The sequence below is a fragment of the Podarcis cretensis genome, assembly GCF_951804945.1.
Source record: "Podarcis cretensis genome assembly, chromosome: 3".
Taxonomy (NCBI): Eukaryota; Metazoa; Chordata; class Lepidosauria; order Squamata; family Lacertidae; genus Podarcis; species Podarcis cretensis.
The window spans coordinates 59580170-59604397 of NC_137172.1; the positions used below are offsets into that span (position 1 = coordinate 59580170).

The 24228-nt window shown below is 41.3% G+C and overlaps 1 protein-coding gene across 5 annotated transcripts in view; it reads right to left on the reverse strand.

Annotated features, from left to right (window-relative positions):
* LOC307213538 (SAM and SH3 domain-containing protein 1-like) overlaps positions 1-24228 on the reverse strand; it is a 529506-nt gene that overhangs the window by 122439 nt on the left and 382839 nt on the right. Inside the window, exon 1 of one of the 5 annotated variants that reach the window (XM_079971496.1) lies at positions 4478-5211. The exons of 3 other annotated variants lie outside the window; for them this stretch is intronic. In XM_079971496.1, the coding sequence (XP_079827622.1) occupies positions 4478-4573 (96 nt within the window). In that variant the 5' untranslated portion in view covers positions 4574-5211. Of the gene's footprint in view, positions 1-4477; positions 5212-24228 lie in introns of those variants that run through there. One more of the 5 variants, XM_079971499.1, reaches the window with a different exon arrangement.

Genomic DNA, 24228 nt, shown 5'->3' on the forward strand with positions numbered 1-24228 from the left:
TTGCTGTAATAGGAATTCGTAAAATTACAGTTGCACCAGAGAAATTCTAATTTTAGTTTTGTTATGAAACAGAAACCCCACTGGCTTCTTTGAACATATATAATTTATTCTGATCAAAAGATCAAGAATGCAAAGTAGGATACATTTCAGATTCCCTACAAAGATTAAACTTCATAACTACAACTTGCACTAAACGAGTTACAACACTGAGAGCAAAAAATGCGTAAGCGTATACTATAAAGCAAAGCTTTCAAAACTGTGTGTCGCAACACGTTCGTGTGTCAGCTGCAGTGTGTAGGTGTGTCGCGCGAACGCTCCCCACATTGCTCCCGGAGCTGGAAAGGGGTTAGTTTAGCCTCTGGTTTGCTAGTAAAACTGAATTACTGAGCCGCAAAATGATGCAAAACTGACTGTGCCGCGAAATGATGCATGTCTAAAAAGTGTGCCACCAACATGAAAGGTTTGGAAAGCTCTGCTATAAAGTCTACACACACAGAGTACGCATGTATGGAAGATTAGTAGAACACTACAGCAGGATGTTTTTTTAAAAAAAACAATTAATTCTCTATCGACCCAATTAATAACCAAGAAAACTACTCTTACATGCTTACATTCTAATGCAATGACTAGTACTGAAATATTTCATGAGGTTAATTAGCTAGGACAAGCAACAGGACAGTCATTTCCAGTTCAGCAAATCCAAATGCTGACTCTCATTCCTGCATATATTTCATCTGTAGTAAGCAAATGTTTTTAAACTGTCATAAATGCACAACCTTCATGACACCCAGAGCAAAAAAATTATCTCATTATTATTCCCATTATTATTACTACAGGGGGGGAAATCTGACTGAAATCAGTGAAGAACTGTATTGGCTCTATTTCCACTGCCAGCTTTCATAACTGCAATTTAACATAATACCATAATCAGCATCTCCTATTGTATCCTAGGATTTTTAAAAAATGTAATATTCAAAATATGCCTGGTAAAAGTTTTTGCATAGACCAAAACCAAGGGAAGATTTGATCCACAACAATTTCCTGAAAAAATGTAGGTTTCCAAATGAGATCTTTGCAAAGTTCTCTTTTACTGCTGACCCTCTCATAGTAAATGTCTGTCAAAGTCAAAGCTCCCCTAAGCCATAATACCTGCTGAATAAGAAGAGCACTTTCCCACCACTCCTTATGCCCCTACAGATGCTCCCACAGACATGAGCATAAAGACTTCTCTCTTTATTTGTTTCTAAAGTGATAAAAGTGCAGGCAAAGGAGATGTTTAGCTATTCCATCATTTTAAAGCTGAAACACTCTACATCACTGAATCTTCACACTGAATTACCAGCTATAATGACTCATTTTGCCCCGGCAACTGCACTATGAAACTGGCAAAACTAAGGTTGGTGTTTTCTCTGCTACATTAACTTTCTCCAGACACCCAGTTTAACTCTGTTTGTCTCACCTTGTACATCTCCCACAGTACCAAAATTTGCCAGAAAATGCACTCCGTGTAACCTCATCCATAGTCAACTATTTTCATTTTTTTAAAAAACCAATAAAAAGCAGAGGAAATAAATCCCATTGCTGTTGTCATAGTTCAACATATGAATGAATACATGTATTAATAATGTGGAATGTAAGGAATTAATGCATTGATTGCTGCTTGTCCCCACCTGCCTCAAGCAACAGTGCCTGGTACCAGTGTCCCTTGTTTCTCTCCTTATCCCTGGCTTGCCTTTATTTTTTAAGGGTTTTTTTACCTTCTTTCCTTCCTCCTTCCTCCTTTCCCCTATTATCTGGGTCTCCTTTTTTTGAGTGCCAGACCATGATCTGAAGAAACATGGAGGCCAACACCTTACTGAAACCTGGATGGGAGATCACCTGAGAATCCCATGCACACCACTTTCAGTTCCACTGATGAAGAAAGGTGGGGTATAAAAATAATAAATACGTAATATTAATACATTTGTGGGGGAGAGAGATGGAAATGGAGGCCTATTGTGGGTAAGAACTTTGTAACAAAGGTTGATACTGTAACAAAGGTTGATACTGAGCATAAAGGAGATAATTCTGAGTTACTTGCTTGTTGAGATTACTGTATGTAGCACACACAGTTTTACAAAAAACAACTACTAATAACAACAAGAACCTTTGAAATCTATGATAACTGTAAATTGAAATAAAGGCAAATCAAGTTCAGATACATAGAACAGAAACTCTCACTTCTGTAAAACCTGTGACATTTTCTGGAGCTATTTATTCTACCTAAAACTTTTCAGCAGAACAGATTCATTCTTCCCAAATCTTCAGACAATCATGTGGAGATAGTTTGGGAGCTCTCCTGGATACAACACTGGATGCTCAGGCGGCCACAGTGGCAAGTAGTGCTAACTAACGCCTGGCTTCAACTGATGCCCAAGATACACTGTTAGATAACTTGGTTACAGAGGTCTAGGCAGAGGCGGTTTTAAGATAGCGTGTCCAGTGTGGTCGCACTGGGCACCACCCTGCAGGGGGCGCCAAAACAATGCTGTAGAACTGAGCAGGCAGGAGGGGGACCACTGAATTTTAGTGTTGCACAGCGCACCACTGAAATATGAGAGCCCAAAGCCAGTGGACCAGTGGTGACTGGTCCATGCTCTGATAACCTCAAAATTGGATTCCTGTATTTTGCTGTAAGTGGGGTTGTCCTTGAAGAAAATACTGAAGATGCGGTTGGCACATACTATTGCTGCCCATTTCCTATCTGAGGCAGCAAAGTGGAATTCCCTGACACCAATCTTGCAGGTGCTGCACTGCACTGCACTGGCTGTTCTGTAAGCTATTGGGCACAATTCCAGGAATTGGTACAGTACTTGAATATAAATCTAAATGATTCAGGGCCTCCGAGCTTGAGGAAGTATCTCACTCAGTACCACCCAACGTGGGCTTTTAAGATGCGCTGGAGAGGCTCTGCTAGTAATGCCTTCGTTCAGTAAGCCCTCAGCAGCAGCAACTCACTTGTGGAACTCTCTTCTAGTGCATATTCAGATTGCTATACCCATTTGAGCATCAACTTATTTTTATTAGCCTTCAGAGCATGAGAAGGGTGGTTCTGTTGATATATTTTATTGTGCTGTTGACTGCTTTGGATTGTGATAATTGCATCATACTGCTTAATTCATTTTTAATGTGTTGTTTACACTATTTTTATTGTTTTATTTTATTTCTATTGTTAACCACTCTTCCTTTTGAGGACAAGGGGGTTATAAGCAATAAATAATAATACCTAGGAATGCATATAATTTAATTAGCCTGAGGTCACAAGGCTAAATACTACTCTAACCGTTTGAAACACCAGGGGGGCAATCCAATTATTGTTCTTTTTCTTATTATTTTTCTTACAGTTAACTGTCAGTAAACAGCTTCAATCACAACAGTTCTACTCTCCTTTTGCTTGTCTGCCAATAAACACTTTAAAAATACTGAAAGAGTTAAGTTTTCCATTAGTCAGGTCTAGCCCCATTCCGCAACTGGTGTGGTTAAAGTAGTTGAACTAATTAAATTCAGGGCATGTATGGTGTAGCTGAACATTTTTGATCCGCCGTAGCTATTGAATTATTGAACCTCAGGGGAGGGAGGAAGAGAATCAGCAACATGAAAGGAGTATTAGAAATATTTAATTCTCTGCATGCATACTCCATAGAAGACCTGATAAATCACTCTACAGTTCTCTCTCTTAAAAAGAGTGTGTGAAATCCAAAGTCACAGTTAAAAATATTGGTTCAGGCAAAGTTGAAACTGCACAAGTTTAACAAACCACAGGTTCTCCTTAATACATCATACATTAAGAGGCAGAGAAAAAAGTAGCAGAATTTACACATCAGCTTGGAAAAGGAGGTTCAGTCATGCAAGACAGTATCTATTTGATAGGTATGCAAAATTCACTGGTGGAAATTACACTTTTACCACTGAAATTAAATCCCCAAGGATACCTGACTGATTATAAGCAGGCACATTGCTCATAATCATATTCAGAAACCGTGATTAGGCTGAGATGAAAGTGATCGTCCAAAAAGCCAAAAACAGCACCACCTCAACATTCAATTCTTCCAACAAATGGAGACCTAAGCCTAAAGAATAGCCGGGACAAGCAAACCAACAGGGAGCAGAATAGTAAAGCAGGTGCTTGTAATGTAATGTTGATTTCATCTGACTAACTTTTTACAACAGGTGCTATACAAAGGGCGGGGGGAAGGCAATTTGGGTCGTAAAGGGCTCACGACTTAGCACAGGCTCAAGAAACCCCATTGGATCCTTCTCCGTAAACAACCCGTGGATTCCTTTCTTAAGTTTTGCTCCGCAAAAGAGGAACTTTTGCACGGAGTCGCCCCAAGAATGACTTTCAGGAGATGTCAAAGCCACCAGCCTCACAGCCAAGGCTGGGTAGCTTTCGAGCCCCCTCTCCACTTCTCCCAATCCACCCAAACCAGTCACTCACCAGTATCCCCATGACATCCGTCCAGAGTCTGGAGAAACTCTCGGGCATGCTGCTGTCCTCCTGGGGTTCGGCGCCGGCGGCTTGTTCCTCCTCCATAGTCGCCTCCTCGGAAAGCAAAGCTCAAGGCGCGCTCCCCACCGGACCGAGACTCTAGCCAAGGGCGACGCTGCCCGCCTCACGCCCCGCCGCCGGCTCAAGCCCTGCGCTCAAGCCAGACCCGCCGCCGCCGCCGCCCGGCTACTCCATCATGCCGCCTCTGCCTTCGCCTTCCTCCCGCCAGGCTCCAGCCCCAGAAGAGAGCAGACGCTTCCCTCCTGCAGCTCCTTCCCGGGCTCAACTCTTGGCACGTCTAGAAACTGCCATGCCCCGCAGAAACTTTGCCTGCTTGGAGCGGTGAGCAACAGGGTGGCAAAGCAAAGCTGGCCGTGACCACCTTTCCCTCGCGCAGGGGTGCTCCAGAGAGTCGCGGTCGCCTCTTTGGGGAGAGGGAATCGCTTCCCACAGGCACAAAATACATCTGGCACCAAAGGAAGTCTTTCGGTAAGGTTCCCCCTCCTCAAATCAGGAGCCAGCGCTGAGTTTTCAGTTCGTAGGTAACTCTAATTCTCTGCCTCCCCCCTTTCCCTCTACATGGGCTCTCCCATCTCCACATGACTGCTCTCTCTGTCTCTCTCCAGAGAAAAGAGCTTTTAGCAACAAAAGGTGCTCTGATGTCAGCCCCTTCGCATGGCAATGAGCCCCAGACAGGCGAACAAATCGCCTGTTGAAAGAGCAGCCTCGCTGAAGGTTCTGGCCGACTGGCCCAAGTTCTCCAGTCGCACCACGCAGACACGCACTTAACACACTCGCCACTCAACAGGGTTAATGTTTAAGCCAACCCAGCTTCCCGCAAGGATTTCAGGAATGCCCTCTTTAAGGTTTCCTTTCCTCCTTCTTTTAGGAACCCTTTTACTTGAGTCTGGCAGCCTAAATTTCCACCCACCTCTGTCAGAAAAACAAGCTCTTGAAACTTAGGCTGAAAGCCTTGCACTTTTTTTCTGTGTGCCCACCATGATATTGGCTCGGTTTCTTTACACAGGCACATTCTGTAGCAGGGACTCTCACGTTTCAGCATCCCAGCAAACTAGCAAGTCTCCTTGAGAAATAATAGTGCGTGTTTTTGGAGCAAATTTTTTTACTGCTGCACAATAAAGGTAATTTTATACTTTGATCAGAGGTAAAGCTATACTGCGAATCACAACTTCCTGATGTTTGTGGCTGTATCATCATCATCATATGTGTGATACATGCGAACATATATGCATAGAATCATAGAATCATAGAGTTGGAAGAGACCACAAGGGCCATCGAGTCCAACCCCCTGCCAAGCAGACTAAAGTTGTACCTGAAACATTTTAGTTGCATGCCTAAATGCAATGAGTAGCTTATGCATATGTTTTTGATAGTAGTGCTATCAAGCTCATAGCAGCTGGCTCTGCCTCCACCAGCACACCTGACTTCTGTGCACTGGAAAGCATGTGTGTATATTTACATTTGTATGTAGATGCCAATGCACGTAGGCTCTAATCACATATAAGTGAAGCCTAAACATGCTGTGGGGGGGTCACTATGCACATGTGCCATGCACATGTAAGCGGGGGGGGGGGGGGAGAGAGAGAATCAGCCAACATTATAATGATATGCACATTCCCCTAATGTAGGAATGTCTGCATAAGGCCTGAGAAGTGGCGCAAAGTAGAGCACGCACACAGATGTTTTATGTTAAGACTAAGTCATCCCCCATCTCATTTGTGACATCTGCTTCTACTACTTACTATAATGGACTAGCACCCACCATCATATGCGTTACTACGATTTCTCCTACGGGAGCTGGGAATGCAGAATGGTAGCCTGGAGTGGGGACTCACAACATGATGACACAAATCTACATATAGGTAATATGTCTAAGTCAGTAATTACTATTCATATACATTCAGAAGTTTTATTAATTCCTTGGGAAGGTGACTTTTCCAGCTTGAATTGTTCAACCAGGACTCAAACAATAAGGTTTTAGGTACATACAGTATATGACTTGACAGTATATGTTGCTAACAGAAAAGTCACCACATTACCATGATCCAGTGTTAACAACTGGGAAGATATTGTCCACCCAGCTTTAGTTCTTGTGTTCTGAAGTCATGTAACACAGGGTTGTGAGGATATGAGGAACAGAAAACCATATAACCACCTTGAGCTCCGTTGAGGAAAAGGTGGTATATAAATGTAATAAATAAATAAATATAAAAAACCCCTCAGTACTCATTCGCCACAAGCAAAACACTATACTCATGAACATGCCTGTTCACAGAAGCTATTTGACAGACAAATATTTCTGGGACCCAACTACATCAAAGAATGTGTCTTCTTTCCCATGATTAATTAATTTTCCTCTTAATGTGCATTTCCTTAAGCATTTACCCTGGGACAATATAGACTGAATACAGCTCAGTCAATAGTGCATGCGACTCTTAATCTCAAGGTTGTGGGTTCAAGCCCCAAGTTGGGCAAAACATTCCTGCATGGCAGGGGGTTGGACTAGATGACCCTTGTGATTACTTCCAACTCTGCAATTCTATGAATACAGTGGGACCTCTGGTTAAGAACTTAATTCCCGCCGCTTCCGTGCAACTTCTGTTCTTATCCTGAAGTAAAGTTCTTAACCCAAGGCACTACTTCCGGGTTAGAGGAATCTGTAACCTGAAGCGTTTGTAACCTGAGGTACCACAGTGGCTTCGGTCCTTACAGCCACAGCAGGCTTTGTAACTGTCCAACAGTTTGACTTTACCCCTGAAGGTGAACTCTTCCATTGTCTCCCAAGAGAGATAGATGCCAACAACAATAACAACATGTTCAAGAAAACTCATAGTGGATTTTGTGAATGAGCCAACAGAACCAACAAAGGTGGTGGTGGTTGAAGAACCCCACAATTACTTGTTTGTGCAGACCAGGGTGGCAAACAAAGCCCCAATGAAAATGTTCAGAGGGAGGAAGAAAAGAAACTATTGTTAAACACAGCTACTTTATAATACAGAGGGCTTCAGAAATTACACAAGTGAAGCAAACAAGCCAAACACCCCAATTCCTAACCATGTTTATTTGGCTTCCAAGCAATTATGCTTAGGATAGCAGCCTAACGATAGCAACATTTTATTCACTTCTTTTTCTCTCCCTTTTTCTGGAGGGGCAGCCATGTCAGTCTCTTACAGGAAAACAACAACAGTCCTGTGGCACTTTTAAGACTAACAACATTATCATGGCATAAACTTTCATGGATTCACACCCACTCTGTCAGATGCATAAACTGAAATCCCTTTCTGGTGAATTATAGCCACACAAATGCCTTAGGAAGGGGGAGTGTGATGATCTATTATGCAATTTTTAAAAACAGTTGTTTATGGAAGCAAACAGTTCTTTATAAATAAAATATCTCCCAGGCTACATGGGAGAGGGATTTTTTAGGTTATGGTTTGAAATTAGACAGAATTCAGACACATTATGCTAAACTACTGTGGTATGGTCAGTCTCTACTTCCTGTCTCAACTCCCACCCGAGACTCAAAATATCTGGATGTTTACACATAGTTCTACCATTTGCATTTCAATTAAATGGTCATCAGTAGGCGTTGACACTAAACAAACACTTAATCTAATCAGGAAGTTTGCACTTTCTAAAGCTGATGTTTCAGATATACAGTGAACTTCACAGAATTACAAGGAATAGCACTGTGAGTTCTTTTACATGAGCAAAATATACCCACTGTTCTTTCCTTGCTGATCTGGTCCTTCCATTGCTGCTAACACTCTTAACTGTTTTATACTCTGGGCAGTCTTTTAAAAGCAGCCACTCACATGTATAATGCAGACAAAAGCCAAAAATTGTACATGGACATGCCATTCATAAATGATACTATGCACACAAGTGAGGAAGCAAGTGCATGGTGTGGAGTGACATGTGTTGTTCTCTAATTCAGTACCAAACAGAACACAATTTCTCCAACCCTGTCCATTTATTGTTTCCCGCCACTTAAGCATTTCTTCCCTCTGACACTTAAAGTGCAGTCCTATGCTTCTTTGGAGGATATATGTATGGCGAGCCTCTATGTTACCTTGCACCAGCACCATCCTCATCCTATCAGCCATCATCCTGTAATGGTGTGGCTATGTAGCTCTGCACAAGACTGAGGCAGCAAAACTGCCACTGTACAAATGTACAACACAAAGCTTTGCATGACTAAGCAGTGGTCAGAAGCATGTACTGTGGGAGAAACATATTAGTCACCATTCTATCAATATTATCAAGCCTAGGGCCCCTCTTTGTGGTAGTTCCAACACTGCACCCAGAAAACATAACTGTAATTCAAAACTCAGTAATTTACTACATGACAAGCACCAGGGAATCTCTATCAGCACACACACTACACTGAGTGCTTAGAAGCCCCTTGAGACAGCACGAGGTCACTCCACCCTGCAGATGAGTCAGGTAAACAGGCTGGATCCCAAATAACAGGAAGGGGGTCATCATAATACAAGCATCTTTGCCAGACAGTATCTAGCCCAGACTTGCTGAAGCATGCTCAGCATGGAAAACCTTTCTGCTTCTGGCAACTTTCAGGCTGGCTGTAGAGTACTTGCCAAAACACAGGACAATCAGAAAGAAAGTTGAACGCTTATATCAGGAGTGTTCTGCTATACACAGGAGTGTATAGCTATTATGGGCAAAAGAGAGCTACACTAAAAAACAAAAAGAGAACTACACTTGAAAACAAAAAGAGAAGAGAAGCATCTTGCTTTCCTGTGGTGATTGTTGTTTTGATGTCATTGATATGCACTCTTAACTGGAGCTGGGCACTTTATGGAGTTTACCTTAAAGAATAGACCAAAGTAAAGCATTAGTCCAAAGCAGGCATAGGCAAACTTGGCCCTCCAAATGTTTTGGGACTACAACTCCTATCATCCCTAACCACGCCTCCAATTAGCTAGGGATGATGGAAGTTGTAATCCCCAAACCTCTGGAGGGCTGAGTTTGCTTATACCTGTCCAAAGAATCTGCATAAAACTCTTTCCACTTAGGCATATACAGTATGCTATGTTCAAACAATCCTCATTTCTGCAAGCCAGAAAGGCTTACAGTTCACAAAAGTTTCACTGTAAGGAGCAGTTCATCAAGCAGAAAATCCAGATATTTCTGTCTGTAAATATGGTCAATGTGGCATTCCTGAATTATGTTTGGGTTCCTTTGGAATAATATCTATGAGGGACACACTTATTCATTTATTCCGTAGGATTTTAAACTGATATAACTGAATATTTTAGTATTATATGTGTGGCACTAAAAATCAAATATATATTGTATCAATCTATACAGCTATTTATTGTTTTATATTTTTGTAAACCACTTTGATTATTTTTAATATACAATCTCAAGTAGAGTATAAATCTTGTGAAATAAATAAATAATAATAATAAACATTTCTGGGCCTCCTCTTGCCTGCTGCATTTCTATTTTCCCTTCCTGACCCAGTTTCAACAAGCCCCAGTTCCAATTCTTCAGGATTGGCTAACAGGTCCAGGAAAGGTATATCTTGTTCCTGTCCTGTCTTCCAGAGGTACTTTCCCTACACATGGCAGCCTCCACATCTGCTACCTTTAAGTGAGGCTGTGCTTTGAGATTTGTTTGCTGTTTCCTGTATCCGTCTGTTTTAGAAACCAACCTCTGGTACTCCCTGCCCAGTTTTGATTGTCTGAAGCCTACTCTGCAAAGTGAGCCCAGAGAAAGAGAAGGCTAGTTTGCCTCCCAGAGTTGTGCTGAACTCGACCTCCCCCTCCTAATTTCCTCCTATGCCTAGCTCCTTCTTGTGCGTATGGTGTGCATGTTAGCTAAATAACCCAAACCACAAACTAATTCCTTCACACCAAATAAATGCATATAGTTACCGAGCTACCCTTGTGGATATTAACTACTGCCCAGCTATTCTCCATTGAAGTCTTAGATGTGTATAGCTTGATTCTCTGGGGCGGGTAACACTCAGTTTTTAATACCTGTGTATTAAGTTACTGGATACGTCTGCCAAAAAGTACTATTGCCGGCACTAAAAATCCTAATTCACAAGACTCATTGAATGCATGTATACAAAGCTCATTTCTGCAGAGGAGGCTTGGTACTATCACTCTTCTTTCATACGTTGAAAGTGACTTGTTTGAGCTAAGCAGTAAAATTACTACAGAAGAAGGAACTGAAACTAGATCTACCAGGAAGTAGTCCAACAGTCTATTCTATGGATTACATGAATACTCATTGGTATTTGCATTTATTATAGGATTTGCACGGTGGTGATTTATTAAATTTCTATACCATTTCATCGGAGGAGCATAGGGCGGTTTGGAATATAAAACACAAAAATACAAACCATAATGACAAACAAAACCATGAATGCACAAGTTGCCAATGAAAAAATAGCATTAAACACAGATAGTATTAAACATAATGAAGAGAAATTACTTATCAGTTCTATTAGAGATGCTGGAATTACAGTACTTAGAAACATACTACATGCCATTTTTATACCATGTAACACATATCAGAGGCTAAGAAGCCTTCAGCCCAAACACAAAAATGAGCAGCTTGTATTCCATCTGTGGAAAACAGTTACCCAAGAAGAACTTTTTGTGTGCGCATACATATACATATTTTAAACCATTCCATTTCACAAACAACAAAAGTCAACTGCTAACCAAAACTGCACTGCAAACCTATGCTCACTTTAAATCTACAAATCAGAAAGAGAAGGTGTGCCAGAGACAAAATGCCGTCATCTCACAATATATAGCCAACTCTAAACATAGACCCCTAGGACTGTATCAATCTTTCTGAGTCAGAAGGAAAAAGGAAAGGATCATATCCTTTTGTCCTGCACACATGTTCACAACAATAGCCTCATGTCCTGTGGACCTCTGATAATACATGACTTATGCAGTAAGAGCACTTAAAAGCCACTCCGATTACTACACAACAACTTTCTAAGCAAAAATCAAACCTGAGTTTTAATCCCAATGTCTTAAACATAGTTTCTGTTTTCTCTAGTTCTGTTTTCCCAAGTCTTGGTGGGCTACAAGCACCGCCACCTTCCTCTTTATAGCTGGTTTTTATAACCCTCAATAAATGACCGTCTTCCCGAGGACAAATGTGGACTGTTTGCCAATAACAAAATACAGTAACTTGGTACTGTATAGAAATTCCAAACGGAAACTAGTATTTTCCTGTTGCAAAAAATTGTTAAGAAGATAAATGCCCTGGGGGTTTTTTATGAAAAAAACAGGAGGAACTATTTGAATTTGAATTTATTTGCAGTTATGTGAGGTTTTTACTGCCATATTCTTTCCAAGAGCAACTTTTTCAACTGATTGTACAGTGAATAGAATACACTTGAAAACTATCAGTTTTTTGATACATGTATTATACCTGAAACTGGTTTAATCCAAGCTTCTTCTAGTGACTTTAATAATTTCTAGGTCTTCATCTATTGTTCACAATCAAGTGCATAAGGCAGCAATCCTAACCCCCTATTTCTGCTGCTGGAGAGGGTTAGGCTATAGTAGGGTGTTCTTGTCCACTGGCCTCCACCAGTGAAGAAGTATTCTCTGTGGCGATGGAAAGCACTGTAGATTGATTACCACCAACTGTAGCCAGCAGAAGGTCCTGAAATAATGTTTTACAGGGCTGTGATTCTGCTAGATCTCATGATGTGGGCCCCTCAGCTATATGAGCCTGGAACTGCTGCAACAAATTTGATACCCACCACTCATAGGGCTTTGGATCTGGCAGCTGATCCGCTGCTCTGCTGCTCCTAGCAACAGTGATTGCTCTATCCAACAATGAAAAATCAAGAGCAATCCATAGAGTGTATCTGTCTGTCTACCTTTGTATGGCAACACGGAAAGTTTGTGATATTGTACCATGAACATGAACAGACAGTCTAATTCCTTCAAACTTTAGGAAGCAGAAGGAGACTTCTTTCCTTGTGTGCAGACCAATGTCATGACACCAAAAGAGAGATTTTTTTTCCCTTTCATAAATCAAAGAAGAATTACAGGTTTCATGTCCTAAAAATATTGAAGGTAGGGATTTGGAATGGGGTATAGTTTTAAAAAGCAGCTGCTTCCATTTAGGACAGCTCAGCTGGAAAGTAAATGTGCCTGTCAAACAGTAATTAAAGTGAGAAGAGGCCTTATATCACTAACTGTGGATTTTCAGGACTCACCAATCAACTTACTCGATTTTTTAAAAAAGAGACAGAAAGGCAAGTGAATACAGGCTTAAGCACTCCTCAGAACATATCTTCAAGCTATTCTCTCAATTAATATTTTGAGGAGTTACTGAAGGATTATTATTATGGGGGAAGGATGAGCGGGAGGAATTTTTCTCTCCACGACCAGTGAAACGCATCAGTGATAATACAAAAGCTTTTCAAGTTCTGTTAAGATGCATTTCTAGGGAAGTTTTTTAAAAAAGTTTGACCTTCAAGGGTAGACTGTTGCTATCTTTTTTTAAAGCACTCCCATCCCCTAAAACGTACAAAACTTTGCATCTGTTGCAAGTACTGGCTCAATAATCACATTTAATTAAAGAAGGCAGTTTTTACCTAATTTATGGAACATTCTTTTTGTCATGATATGCTTGGTGGAAACTAATTTGATGTGTTGCTGTTCAAAGGTTATTGGCATATTCTTTCAGCATTTAAGCACACACCATTTTTTTTTAATTGGTTATGTAAGCTTTATATGACGTACAGTCAACCCTGACATCCAGTTAAGCTTCCACATGCATATCATTTGCTGGATTAGGAACTGTGGCTGGCATCCCACTGCCCCCAAACCAGCTGCAGTGGCAGGCTCCCTTTTGGATGCTTAGGTGAGAAAGGCCACAACTTCAGCTTCAAGTGTGCCTATATACTTGCACAGATGCCTGGGTGGTGGGGTTAGACTATGGGTTATTTAAGCCCACGCCATCTCTCATTTAGTGTCTTTGGCTTATCTGTACCCACTCACCCCACCCTTTATTCCAGGGGTCGACAGCCTAAGGCCCATGGGCCACAAGCGGCCCACAGGGGTTGTTTTACCGGCCCACGATCCACCCCTGAACCGAGCTGCCCGCTCGGCAAGTCCCCACGCGCTGTGCTAAACCGGCGCAGCACGGTGCGGGGACCCACTTTCGCGGCGCAGGAAATCGCGTCTGCGCAGATGCTGGAAATCGCAGGTGGGAGTGCTCACGCGATCTGGCCCACGGAGGGGGCTCTGTGCCAGTGAACCGGCCCAGGCAAGGTAAGCCTTGCCAACCCCTGCTTTATTCAATATAGGCATTTTCTGATCACTGTCTGGGAATGAGTAGGCATTTTTCCCCATCAGCTGACTGGCCTTGGTGCCTCGCCCCCTCTTCCCACTATGTACTCATTGGGTGGTGGGTGTACTTAACAGATTTCAGTCATTAAATTGATTAAATTGACATATTCAAATGTAGGTGTGGGAAAGTCATTCGGTAGTTAAGGTTTGATGAGCACTCTTAGGCACCTTTAAGAGTGAAGCTCAAGAAAAGTGGTAAGGAAAACACAACCCCATGATATCCTATGGCAGATCTGCTGTTATATTAATCAATGTAGCCCAGGTCACCCAACCTTTGTGTCTTACCACCTTATTACATTGTGTGGTGGCAAATCTGATGGACATCCAAATGCCAATGTTGCCTGCCTATATATACTTAATTACATTCAAATGTACAGTCAGATTGGCACCTTCACCCACATTGTAGTGCAATTAGACATGTTTCTTGTAAAATCACAAACACACAACAACAGCAGCAGCAGCAGCAGCAGCAGCAACTGAGGCTCTTTACGTCTTAACTGTGCTTGTAATATGCTATTCTTTGCATGAATAATACAGAAAACTAAAACTATTAAAATTTCTCCCCTCAAAACCCCAGTCCAAAATATATCAGAAAGGAATCAACAGTTCAGTCCTATTGAAGTCTTCTCAGAAGTAAGTTCTCTTCTGTTTAATAAGAATAACTTCTTATCAAGTGTTTTGGATTGGATCCCAAGTATACATTGGAAACTGAAAACAATAAACCATTACACTTACTAGGGAATAGGAAGCAAGTCTCATTAAACTCAGTAGGATTCATTTCCCAGCAAACATGCATAGGATTAGACTGCCAACTGACTTGCCCTTTCAATAGCTTCGCCCCAGGAAAAGTCATGGCACTTAGGTACCGGCAAGTAGGGTTAAGATTGCCTCTAAGACTAAAGCCCGCTGATTTCAATAACGCTTACTTTTGAGTAGACATGTTAGCTGAATTAGACTACAGCAGTGGTTTTCAGCCTTGAATGATGGTCAGGGGTGCTGCAGGCAATGCTGGCCTCTGTCCCTCTTTCCTTCCCTCCCTCCCTCCTCTGATGCTCTCTTGCATCTCTGCCTCCCAAAGGCTTGCACAGCTGTTTGTTGCAGCAGCCCTGGCTACAAGCTCCCCAAGCGAATGGTGCCTTTGGGACAGCTCAGGGGGTGCTGGTTACCAGGAATTAAGGCAGCCTCAGAGCAAGCAAGCAAGCAGGCGGGCAGGCAGGCGAGGGAGTCCAGGCAGCCAGTCAGCCAGCCCTTGCTGTTGGGAATGGACAGTCAAGTCCCAGGCTCCTGTGGGGCAGTGTGAAGAGATACTTCTCTTTGGGGTGGGGTGTGCAGCTCAGAGACCAGGGCAGCGGCTGCCCGGAGAACTCCCAAGGAGAGGGGAGAGGAAGCTACAGGAACACTTCACAAGGGAGGGTGTTTGAAAAAGGGTAAGAGGCTGCCATATCTGCAGACAAGGGGTGACACAACTGGGCTCCTGAGCCCCACAGGGGTGCAGCAGAAAGAATGTAGTTGGTCAAGGGAGTCGTGGACCCCAAAAGGTTGAAAAACCCTGGGCTACAGTATCTCAGTGCTGTGCAGTGAAAAATGAGGACAAAAATGGGGATAGCAACTATATTTTTTAAACTAGAAACTTCTGTTTACAAGGCGGATGTTTTTCCTGGAATTGGCTTCTCCTATTTGAGAGGCTTCCTAACCAATGTAGGAGAATTGCTTGCATCTGAAATATACCAGTTCCCAAAATAGTGTGTAAATATTTGATATTCTTAGAACACAGGCAATGTGGAGAATATGCAGTCATTTCATATCCTCTCATTTAGAACTGACTGCCATATTAATGAATCAAAAGGTCTGATTTTTTTTATTGCTGCAGCTCCAACTGATGATAAAAATCTGTATGCATGATGTACACAAATCTGTGTGACCCTCAGGAAAGCTCACAAAGCTGGTTGAAAAGAGGCAACATTTATATAAGAACATCTGGAATAATAATTTTATGATACACATTGTTCTTAATATCTTATGCATATCTATTTCAAGTGGAATCTGCAACAAAATGCTGCCCTGGGTTCCTTTGGGAGGCAGATCATGATTTAAATTTAATACAGTGGTATCTCAGGAGCCCCATTTGCATCCTGAACAGAACGTAAGCGCATCTGGCCGCTTCCGTGCATGCGTGTGACGTCATTTTGACCGTCTGTGCATGCGCGAGCGACGAAACTTCTGGGTCGCCACGGAGCGCAACCCGAAAATACTTATCCTGAAGCGTATTTATCCCAAGGTATGACTGTAAATGATGATTAATAAGTATGGCACTGAGATGTGCTCCTCTTCAGGGTTCAAGGCTATCCCCTTCTCTAAGATACTCATTTCCACTCTTCCCATTTTTCCTATCCCAACAGATACTCAGCATTCTGTGGCTGCTGAGCAAGGTCATTTCTCCCTAGGTTGTTTGGGTTAAAGTTTTGTTTATTTTGCTGCTTGGGTTTCTTCTCCCTAAAGGTTTAGGGTTTTTTTCTGGAACCCTGGGTTTTCCCTTGTTTCTCAGCGATCCTGCTTTGGCTACAATCCTGTCAACACTCAACTAGAAGACTGATATTGAAGGAAGAGTGCCTGCACCTCTGAATTTACTGCTGCACCACCAAATTACTCAAATTCACAGAAGGCTATAAACTATGTCCAGTATCAGAGGAAGTATACCTCTCTGAATATCAGTTGCTGGAGGAGCATAAACAGGACAGAGCTATTGTACTCACATCCTGGGGCTTCCCAAAGGTATCTACTTGGCCACAGTGAGAATACTGTGTTATATAGACCTTTGGTCTGATCCAATAGGGCTCTAAGTCACTGGGATTACTCATCAAATTTGCAGATGACACCAAAGTGAGAGGGGGTAGCCAATGCTGCAGAAGACAGAATCATGATTCAAGATGACCTTAACAGATTGGAGAACTGGGCCAAAACTAACAGAATGAATTTCAACAGGGACAAGTGTAAGGTTCTACACTTAAGCAGGAAAAGCCACCTGCACAAATATAAGGTGGAGGACACCTGGCTTGCCAATAGTACATGTGAAAAGGATACAGGGGTCTTAGTAGACCACAAGTTTAACATGAGTAAAAAATGTGATGCAGCAGCAAAACAAAGTGAATGCTATTCTAGGCTGCATCAACAGAAGTATAGTGTCCTGGTCAAGGGAAGTAATGGTACCACTCTACTCTGTCTTTGTCAGACCACATCTGGAGTACTGTATCCAGTTCTGGGTACCTCAATTTAAGAAGGATATTGACAAGTTGGAACATGTGCAGAAGAGGGTGAATGTTTGAGGGAGTTGGATATGTTTAGCCTGGAAAAGAGGAGACTGAGAGGAGATATGATAGCCATCTTCCACTATCTAAAGGGCTGTCACATGGAAGATGGAGCAAGCTTGCTGTCTCCTGCTCTGGAAGCTAAGACCCGAACCAATGGATTCAAGTTACAAGAAAGGAGATTCCAACTAAATATCAGGAAGAGGTGTTCAACAGTGGAATGGGCTCCATCAGGAGGTGGTAGACTCTCCTACCTTTGAGGTTTAAAGCAGGGATTGGATGACCACCTGTCATGTATGATGTAGTTGAGACCCCCACATTGCAGGAGGTTGGATTAGATGACCCTCAGGATCCCTTCAAACTACAATTCTATTAATTTTACATATACTAATTAAACTCAGCAACACAGCATCTTGTGTTGTGTGCTAGTATTCCACGATTTGAGTTAACTAGTTTTTCCCTTAGGCTGTACCTGTGCAAGTCATTACACATTATGTGTCTGTAATGAATACTGCAGAACATGGCAAGCCATGAAGCGAGTTTTGACTGCATTTTTCAGTAGAGCATGACATCACGGAAGAAGTCTGTGGGTGTACATGAATGTATGTGCAAAGCTGTGATGATTCAAGCTCCCTTAGAAATAGAGCTAGAGAAATACAGCAGGTCACATTATTAGACTGTCAGTGTATAGACAAGATGGTTGGACAAATCTGGTTTTATGTAATTGATATGATTGTGGATGACAGTTGCCAGAGGGGCAGCCTGAAGCTAAAGGAAGACAAATTCTCATACACAGTATGTTTCAGCAGTGCAGGATCCATTCAGTTACAGCTGCCAGGGGGCAAGGATTTGTTACTAGCTCACATATACTCTGCAATTAAAATGTATTCATGCTTGGGATATTGCCATTCCTTTGTGTGTCTTGACTTGATCCCAGCTTTGCTAGTTTTGAATTAAAATCTCTCAGGGTTACAAGGCTCTAACACGTCTGCTGATTGTGTGATTTCAGTTGTTTAGGTAGCTTTCATGTGCTTTTGAGTCATGCAGAAGTCATGCTTTGAAAGACATGGCAAAGAACTCACTACCAAGTATGCTGACTTTCCCCACTTTTGTATTATGTATATACAGTACTTACATGTACCGGTATTTGCAAGATGTTTCTACAAGTGCCTCACTAATGGAGGACATTCAGTTCTGTGCAACCAGCTGTGAATACTTACTTTCGAAAAGTGTAGATGCATAAGCTCTGCATCCGTAAAAGGAATATCAAGCCACAAAGTAAAAAACAAAGGCGTTAAAAATCATGATCACATGCTATATGACTATGTCCCACTGTGATCATGTAATTCAGCCTGTGCCCTTCCCCAAACTGCACCATTAAGGTGAATAGGGAGACCTACTTTCATAATCACCCTGGGGGCCCATAGCTCCAGGCAGATGAGAGAAGATGGTTCCAAATGCAGTCCATATCCTGTCCTGGGTCCCCTAGCTCTGAGCTGCAGGACTTGGGAGCTTCCTATCACACTCAAAGGTGCCTAAGGGGTTCACCTAGTTGACCTTACCAGGCTTTCTTTCTATCCAGAATTTTCCTGGCAAATTAACCTGTTTAAACACAGTATTCACACTGTAACCAGTCCAGCAAGACACACTGTGGAATGGCTAAAAAACCCACACACAGATTCCTGCTTGGTCCCAAGGGGTGGGTACATGGGTGCCAATGATCAAAGGAGGATGGGTGGACAGTGGGTGCTTATATAAGTATGGCCACCCTACCTTCTTCCACCTTTGTCATGCACAACATATACAACATCCACATGTTCATGACCCAGCACGCCAGCACATGGCTCGGACATTCAACCCCAAATCATAAACATGTCATGTGACCCAATGCTGAGATCTGGAGCACAGAGTGGGAAATATAGAAAGTTATGTAACTCTGCATGTAATGAGTACTTAAATTTACGAACATTTTTTGTAACCTACACAACTGTTTCTACACATAATTTATATGTGGTCAAGAAACTACAGATGTGAACATGCAGCCTGGAGTCTTCATCTTTGACCTGGATTCAAATCCAGAATAAGAGTTATACATCATAAAGAACATTATTTTGCAAGTTACCAGTACTCATGTGTAGATTACCTCCTGCCAGGCTGCGGGGCCTTACCAATTTAAGGTTTAAGAAGTTCCTAGAATCATCATGCTTTTTAAAAAAATAAAACAAAACTTCCTTGTAGAAACAAATATATTTAAGTGAAAGATGTTTTATGTGTGATGTCTAGAATAATAATAAAAAAAAACCCATGAAAACAAAGTATGTTCTTATTATAGAAGTTCTCTGTCTCTGGCAAGCTAGTTAACAGGATATTTATCTCAAGGAAAAAGGAGTCACTTTAAGTCCAATGCCCATATAATTTCAGACACTGAGAATCTCATGTTAAGACCCCATCAAATGGATGCACCATTAAGATGACACCCCATCTGCTCAACAAATGTCCAAATCCGCAAAGCACCTGCTTAGGGTGGAGAAAGAGCAAACACTCTGCTACAGGTCTTGGTATTTCTATAATACAATGCAACTCTTGTGCTAGCTTTTACCACACCAGTCGTCCTGGGAAAGTTTTGGAATATTTCTACCATACAGTTTAATCCTGTGAGTGAAACAGACTTTAAATAGCACCCTGTGATTACTAATGTAGCGCTACTGCAATTTGGCCCTGAGGGTTTTTAAAAAATAATGAACTTTAACTGATTTTGGAAGAAAAAGCTTAATTCATCAACATTTTTGGTTGGTTTTCTTGGGGGACATGGGTCATGTCAAATGAGCTCCTCCCTCTATTTCAATTTACCTGGTGAACGTTTGGTTACTCTTTATCTGTTGAAGTGCATATAGGCTGAAAGATTTGTCTTCTCGGCAAATGGTTTGGGATTCAAAAGATGTGCCTTGAAGGGAAAAATTATGCAGCTCATGCAGAGCTGCCTGAGAACCAGTGACTTGTGGCAGACCACACAAACCTCAGTAAAGTCCCTGATTATATTAAAGCTTATTCAATTTTCCCTTTTCCAATTGCTACTGTTGTCTCTGAGATGTAAAGATGCAAAATAGCTTCATCTGAAAATGTTAACCACTAAAAAGAAAAAAGAAAAAAGCAGTACAGTAATTAAGATCCTGTCTATAAGCAGAATGGAGATCAATGGCTTTGTAGCTTGAATGTCTGATTTGGTCATTCTGCTATGGTAAGTGGAACAATTTAAACAGGTGTACCATTTTTTCAGGTCACAAAGTTCCTTACTGATGGAGTACTTATTAGCCTTCCTCTCAGAGTTAGTCAGGCTGGAGAAACTCTCAAAGGAGGTGGAACTGTGGTCTAAACCACAGAGCCTAGGGCTTGCCAATCAGTTGGCGGTTTGAATCCCCATGACGGGGTGAGCTCCTGTTGCTTGGTCCCAGCTCCTGCCCACCTAGCAGTTCGAAAGCACGTCAAAGTGCAAGTAGATAAATAGGTACCGCTCCGGCGGGAGGGTAAATGGTGTTTCCGTGCGCTGCTCTGGTTCGCCAGAAGCGGCTTAGCCACGCTGGCTACATGACCTGGAAGCTGTACGCCAGCTCCCTCAGCCAGTAAAGCGAGATGAGCACCGCAACCCCAGAGTCATCAGCGACTGGACCTAATGGTCAGGGGTCCCTTTACCTTTACCTTTACCATTTGTCTGATCACAAAGCTCCTTACTGATGGAGTACTTATTAGCCTTCCTCTCAGGGTTAGTCAGGCTGGAGAAACTCTCAGAGGACACCAGAAGGCAGTGGTTGCACACTGCATAGAGTCAGAAGCCGTAATGGGCTTTCTTTCAGCAGTTTGTCCACAATTCATTGGTATTCAAAAGCATGTTAACTCTGATCCAGGAGCTAACATATAGTCATTGTGAATATGTACCATCGACATATTCTACTTCTGCTGTTGGAAGCAGAGGTACTCTGAATATTAGTTGGAAATAAATATTTATCACTAATAAAGTTTAATTGCCCTGCATGAACATAATTTTTCTTTATACAATGTTATATGGTTGGTAATTGACCCTGCATCATTTGGCAGAGATATACCCAAGTGATAGTGATATATGCTGGAAATCAGGAGGGAATGCACCAGACTATATACATATATGATGGAAGTTTCTAAAAATCATATATACAGAAATTAGTGCTTATCACATAACAAGGTCATTGACAAATTCTTCTGCATTATCTTTAAAAATATGGTGTGACCAAAAGACTATAATTTTGTCTTACTAACTGCAGCCAAAAGAGCAGCTAAAGTGCATTTACATATTATTCCAACTGTACAAGAATTAATAAAATATGGCATGTTGCCACAAAACTTATAACTAAATAAATAAACAAAATTTGTGATGAGTTCCCCAACCTTCCCCCCCCGAAAAAAGCACAGTTACTAATTATTATTACTAATGAATATGTCTAATGGATAATCTCTTTTTCTTATATTTACTGACACTCTCAAATAAATCAGCAAGATTGTTATTTTATATGTTTGGTAATTCTATCTTTAATTATGCTTTCCCCCAGTTTTCCTGGAACACATAGTAAGCATCAGCCAGTAATTCCACAGAAATCTCCTGGATCCTATTTTTAAAACTGGTGTTACATTGATCATACTTTCCAAGTATGATGACTGATCATAAGGACAAATTACATATTTTTGTTTGAAGATCAGCAACTTTACATTTGTGTTCTTTAAGAACTCTTGAGCGGATGCCAGCTGGACCTAGTGATTTGTTAGTTTTAAATTAATTAATTTTAAAAAATATTTACTAAATATTTCTTAGTTTACAAAAATACGTGCATTGTCTCTTTTCTCAAGTTGTGCATTAATTAGGCTTAGAACTCCATCTCTTATCACTGCTATGTCCCACATTTCCTTAGACTCCCTTCCTGAGAAAGTGAATTTAGCCACAAGGATCTGTTCTACATCTTCCAGAGCGAAGATACAAAGAACTCATCCAGCTTTTCTGTAATCTCCTCCTACTCCTTTAGCACACCTTTGACTTCCTTGTTTTCTTAAAGGCCCAACTGTGGTTTCCTATTTCTAATGTACCAGTATTTAAATATTTTTCTATTCTTAGTCATAATGTTTTTCGTGATCTATTTATTTCACTTACTGGTATATGCTGCTCTTCATAACAGAATAATAATAATAAATAGTGATATGTTGCTCAAACTCAGCCCCATTCAGAATACAGGAAGTTAGAATTTTTTTGCCCCAATGTATAGTAGCTCTTTATACTTGCATAGAATAACATTTGCTACTTTACTACACCACAAACATTGAATAGGATTTATGCATATTGCAAATTATAGGGCATGAGCCAGTGTGAAGTAGTAATTCTAGTGTTTGAGGAGAACTAGGGAGACCCGGGTTCAAATCCTCACTCACCCATACAACTCCCTAGGTGACATGGACTGGCTACTATCACAGAAACTAACCTATTTAACCTTGTTAGAATAATAAAGAGTGGATCATGGGCTGTGCCCTGGATTCAAGGGGGGGGGGAGAGTTACCCTGTGTATCTGGATGAGTAAAATGTACACATTAATCAAGGTTCTTATGTAGGATTCGAGTATATGCAGATCTCTCTGTGTATATGCAAATATAATTTTGATGACTAATTAAAATAGGTGTGGCCATGTATGTCGGATTTCCTCAGAGTATACTCTCCGGTCTCCATGAAAACTATGCCTTGTTTTTCTTGAAATTTTCATTATAAAAGAAAACAAGATCTTTGCAGATCAAAGTGAGCAACTGCTATTTTTGGATCAAGTCCATGAACACAGGGACATACTTTGGCTTTGGGCAACACACATGTTGATTGCTGTAGATCTGGAAGAGCAGGCAGATGTAGCAGAAAGTCAAATGGAGTAAATATCCAGGCCTTTCTATTTTCTCACAGAAACTACATGATAGGGCAATGTTTTAATTTTAAATGCTTTCATTTGAACAATGTTTCTCATTTGTGCATGTACACATGTTTTGTGTGTGTGTGTGTGTGTGAGAGAGAGAGAGAGAGAGAGAGAGAGAGAGGTTTTACAGTCAGGGAACATGTGAATTCATGTGTATTATAAAGGCTGTTGTATAAAGACTAGCTTTTTGAAGAAAGTCCCTGATGGAAACAGGATTTTCAAAGTTAACAAATTGTTGTTTTCAGAATTATTGATTTTAAAGAATGGTTCCTGCGGCAGCAGCAATGTCCTGGATTGACCTCTAGAGAAAATGCCTATCCTACAACCATCTGAGACATCCATGCCCCTCTTGGAATGAGGTTGTGACAGCAACTACAGGTAAGTTAAGAAAGTATTAGACTGCAGAATCAGTACTGGCTGCTTTGCTGTAAAGTTTTACATGAAAGCCAACAATGCAAAAAGCTTTTAGTATTATTTGGCAGTACAATGGAAACTTAATTGTCAGGGAATTACCTCACATGCCCCATAAGAAAAACAAGCCCATCAATCTCTTGTGTGATTATTAGTCATGTTTGATCAGCACGGTTGGCTTTTCCAGCCTGTTAGAGTGAACTTATGAACTTATGTAGAACAAATCATGCTGCATTTGATTCATCTCGAGACTCACTGTTATTCAAGTTCAATTTTAGGCAGGTCTTTATTTTTAAATTGCAGAGTTTAAAGATTTCCTCTGAATAAACTGGGGACAGTGGATCTTTTATAATGGCTTATAAACTTTATTTTTGCCCCCGAAGTCACTCCATAGCTGGCTATGAAAGACATTCTAACACTGCCAACCGTTTAGGCTGGCTGGCTCCCAGGTGCTTTTTTAAAGGCCTGTTAAGGGGGAAATGTCACAAAAATAAGCACTCTATTCCATATCCGCTGCACTCTTTCCCCACCTGGCAAAATCGTATTCGGGCTTTTGGCCTTCACTATACAAACAAATACAAGAAGAAAGTACATAAATTGTCAAGGAAATTCCCAAGTGTGAACACATG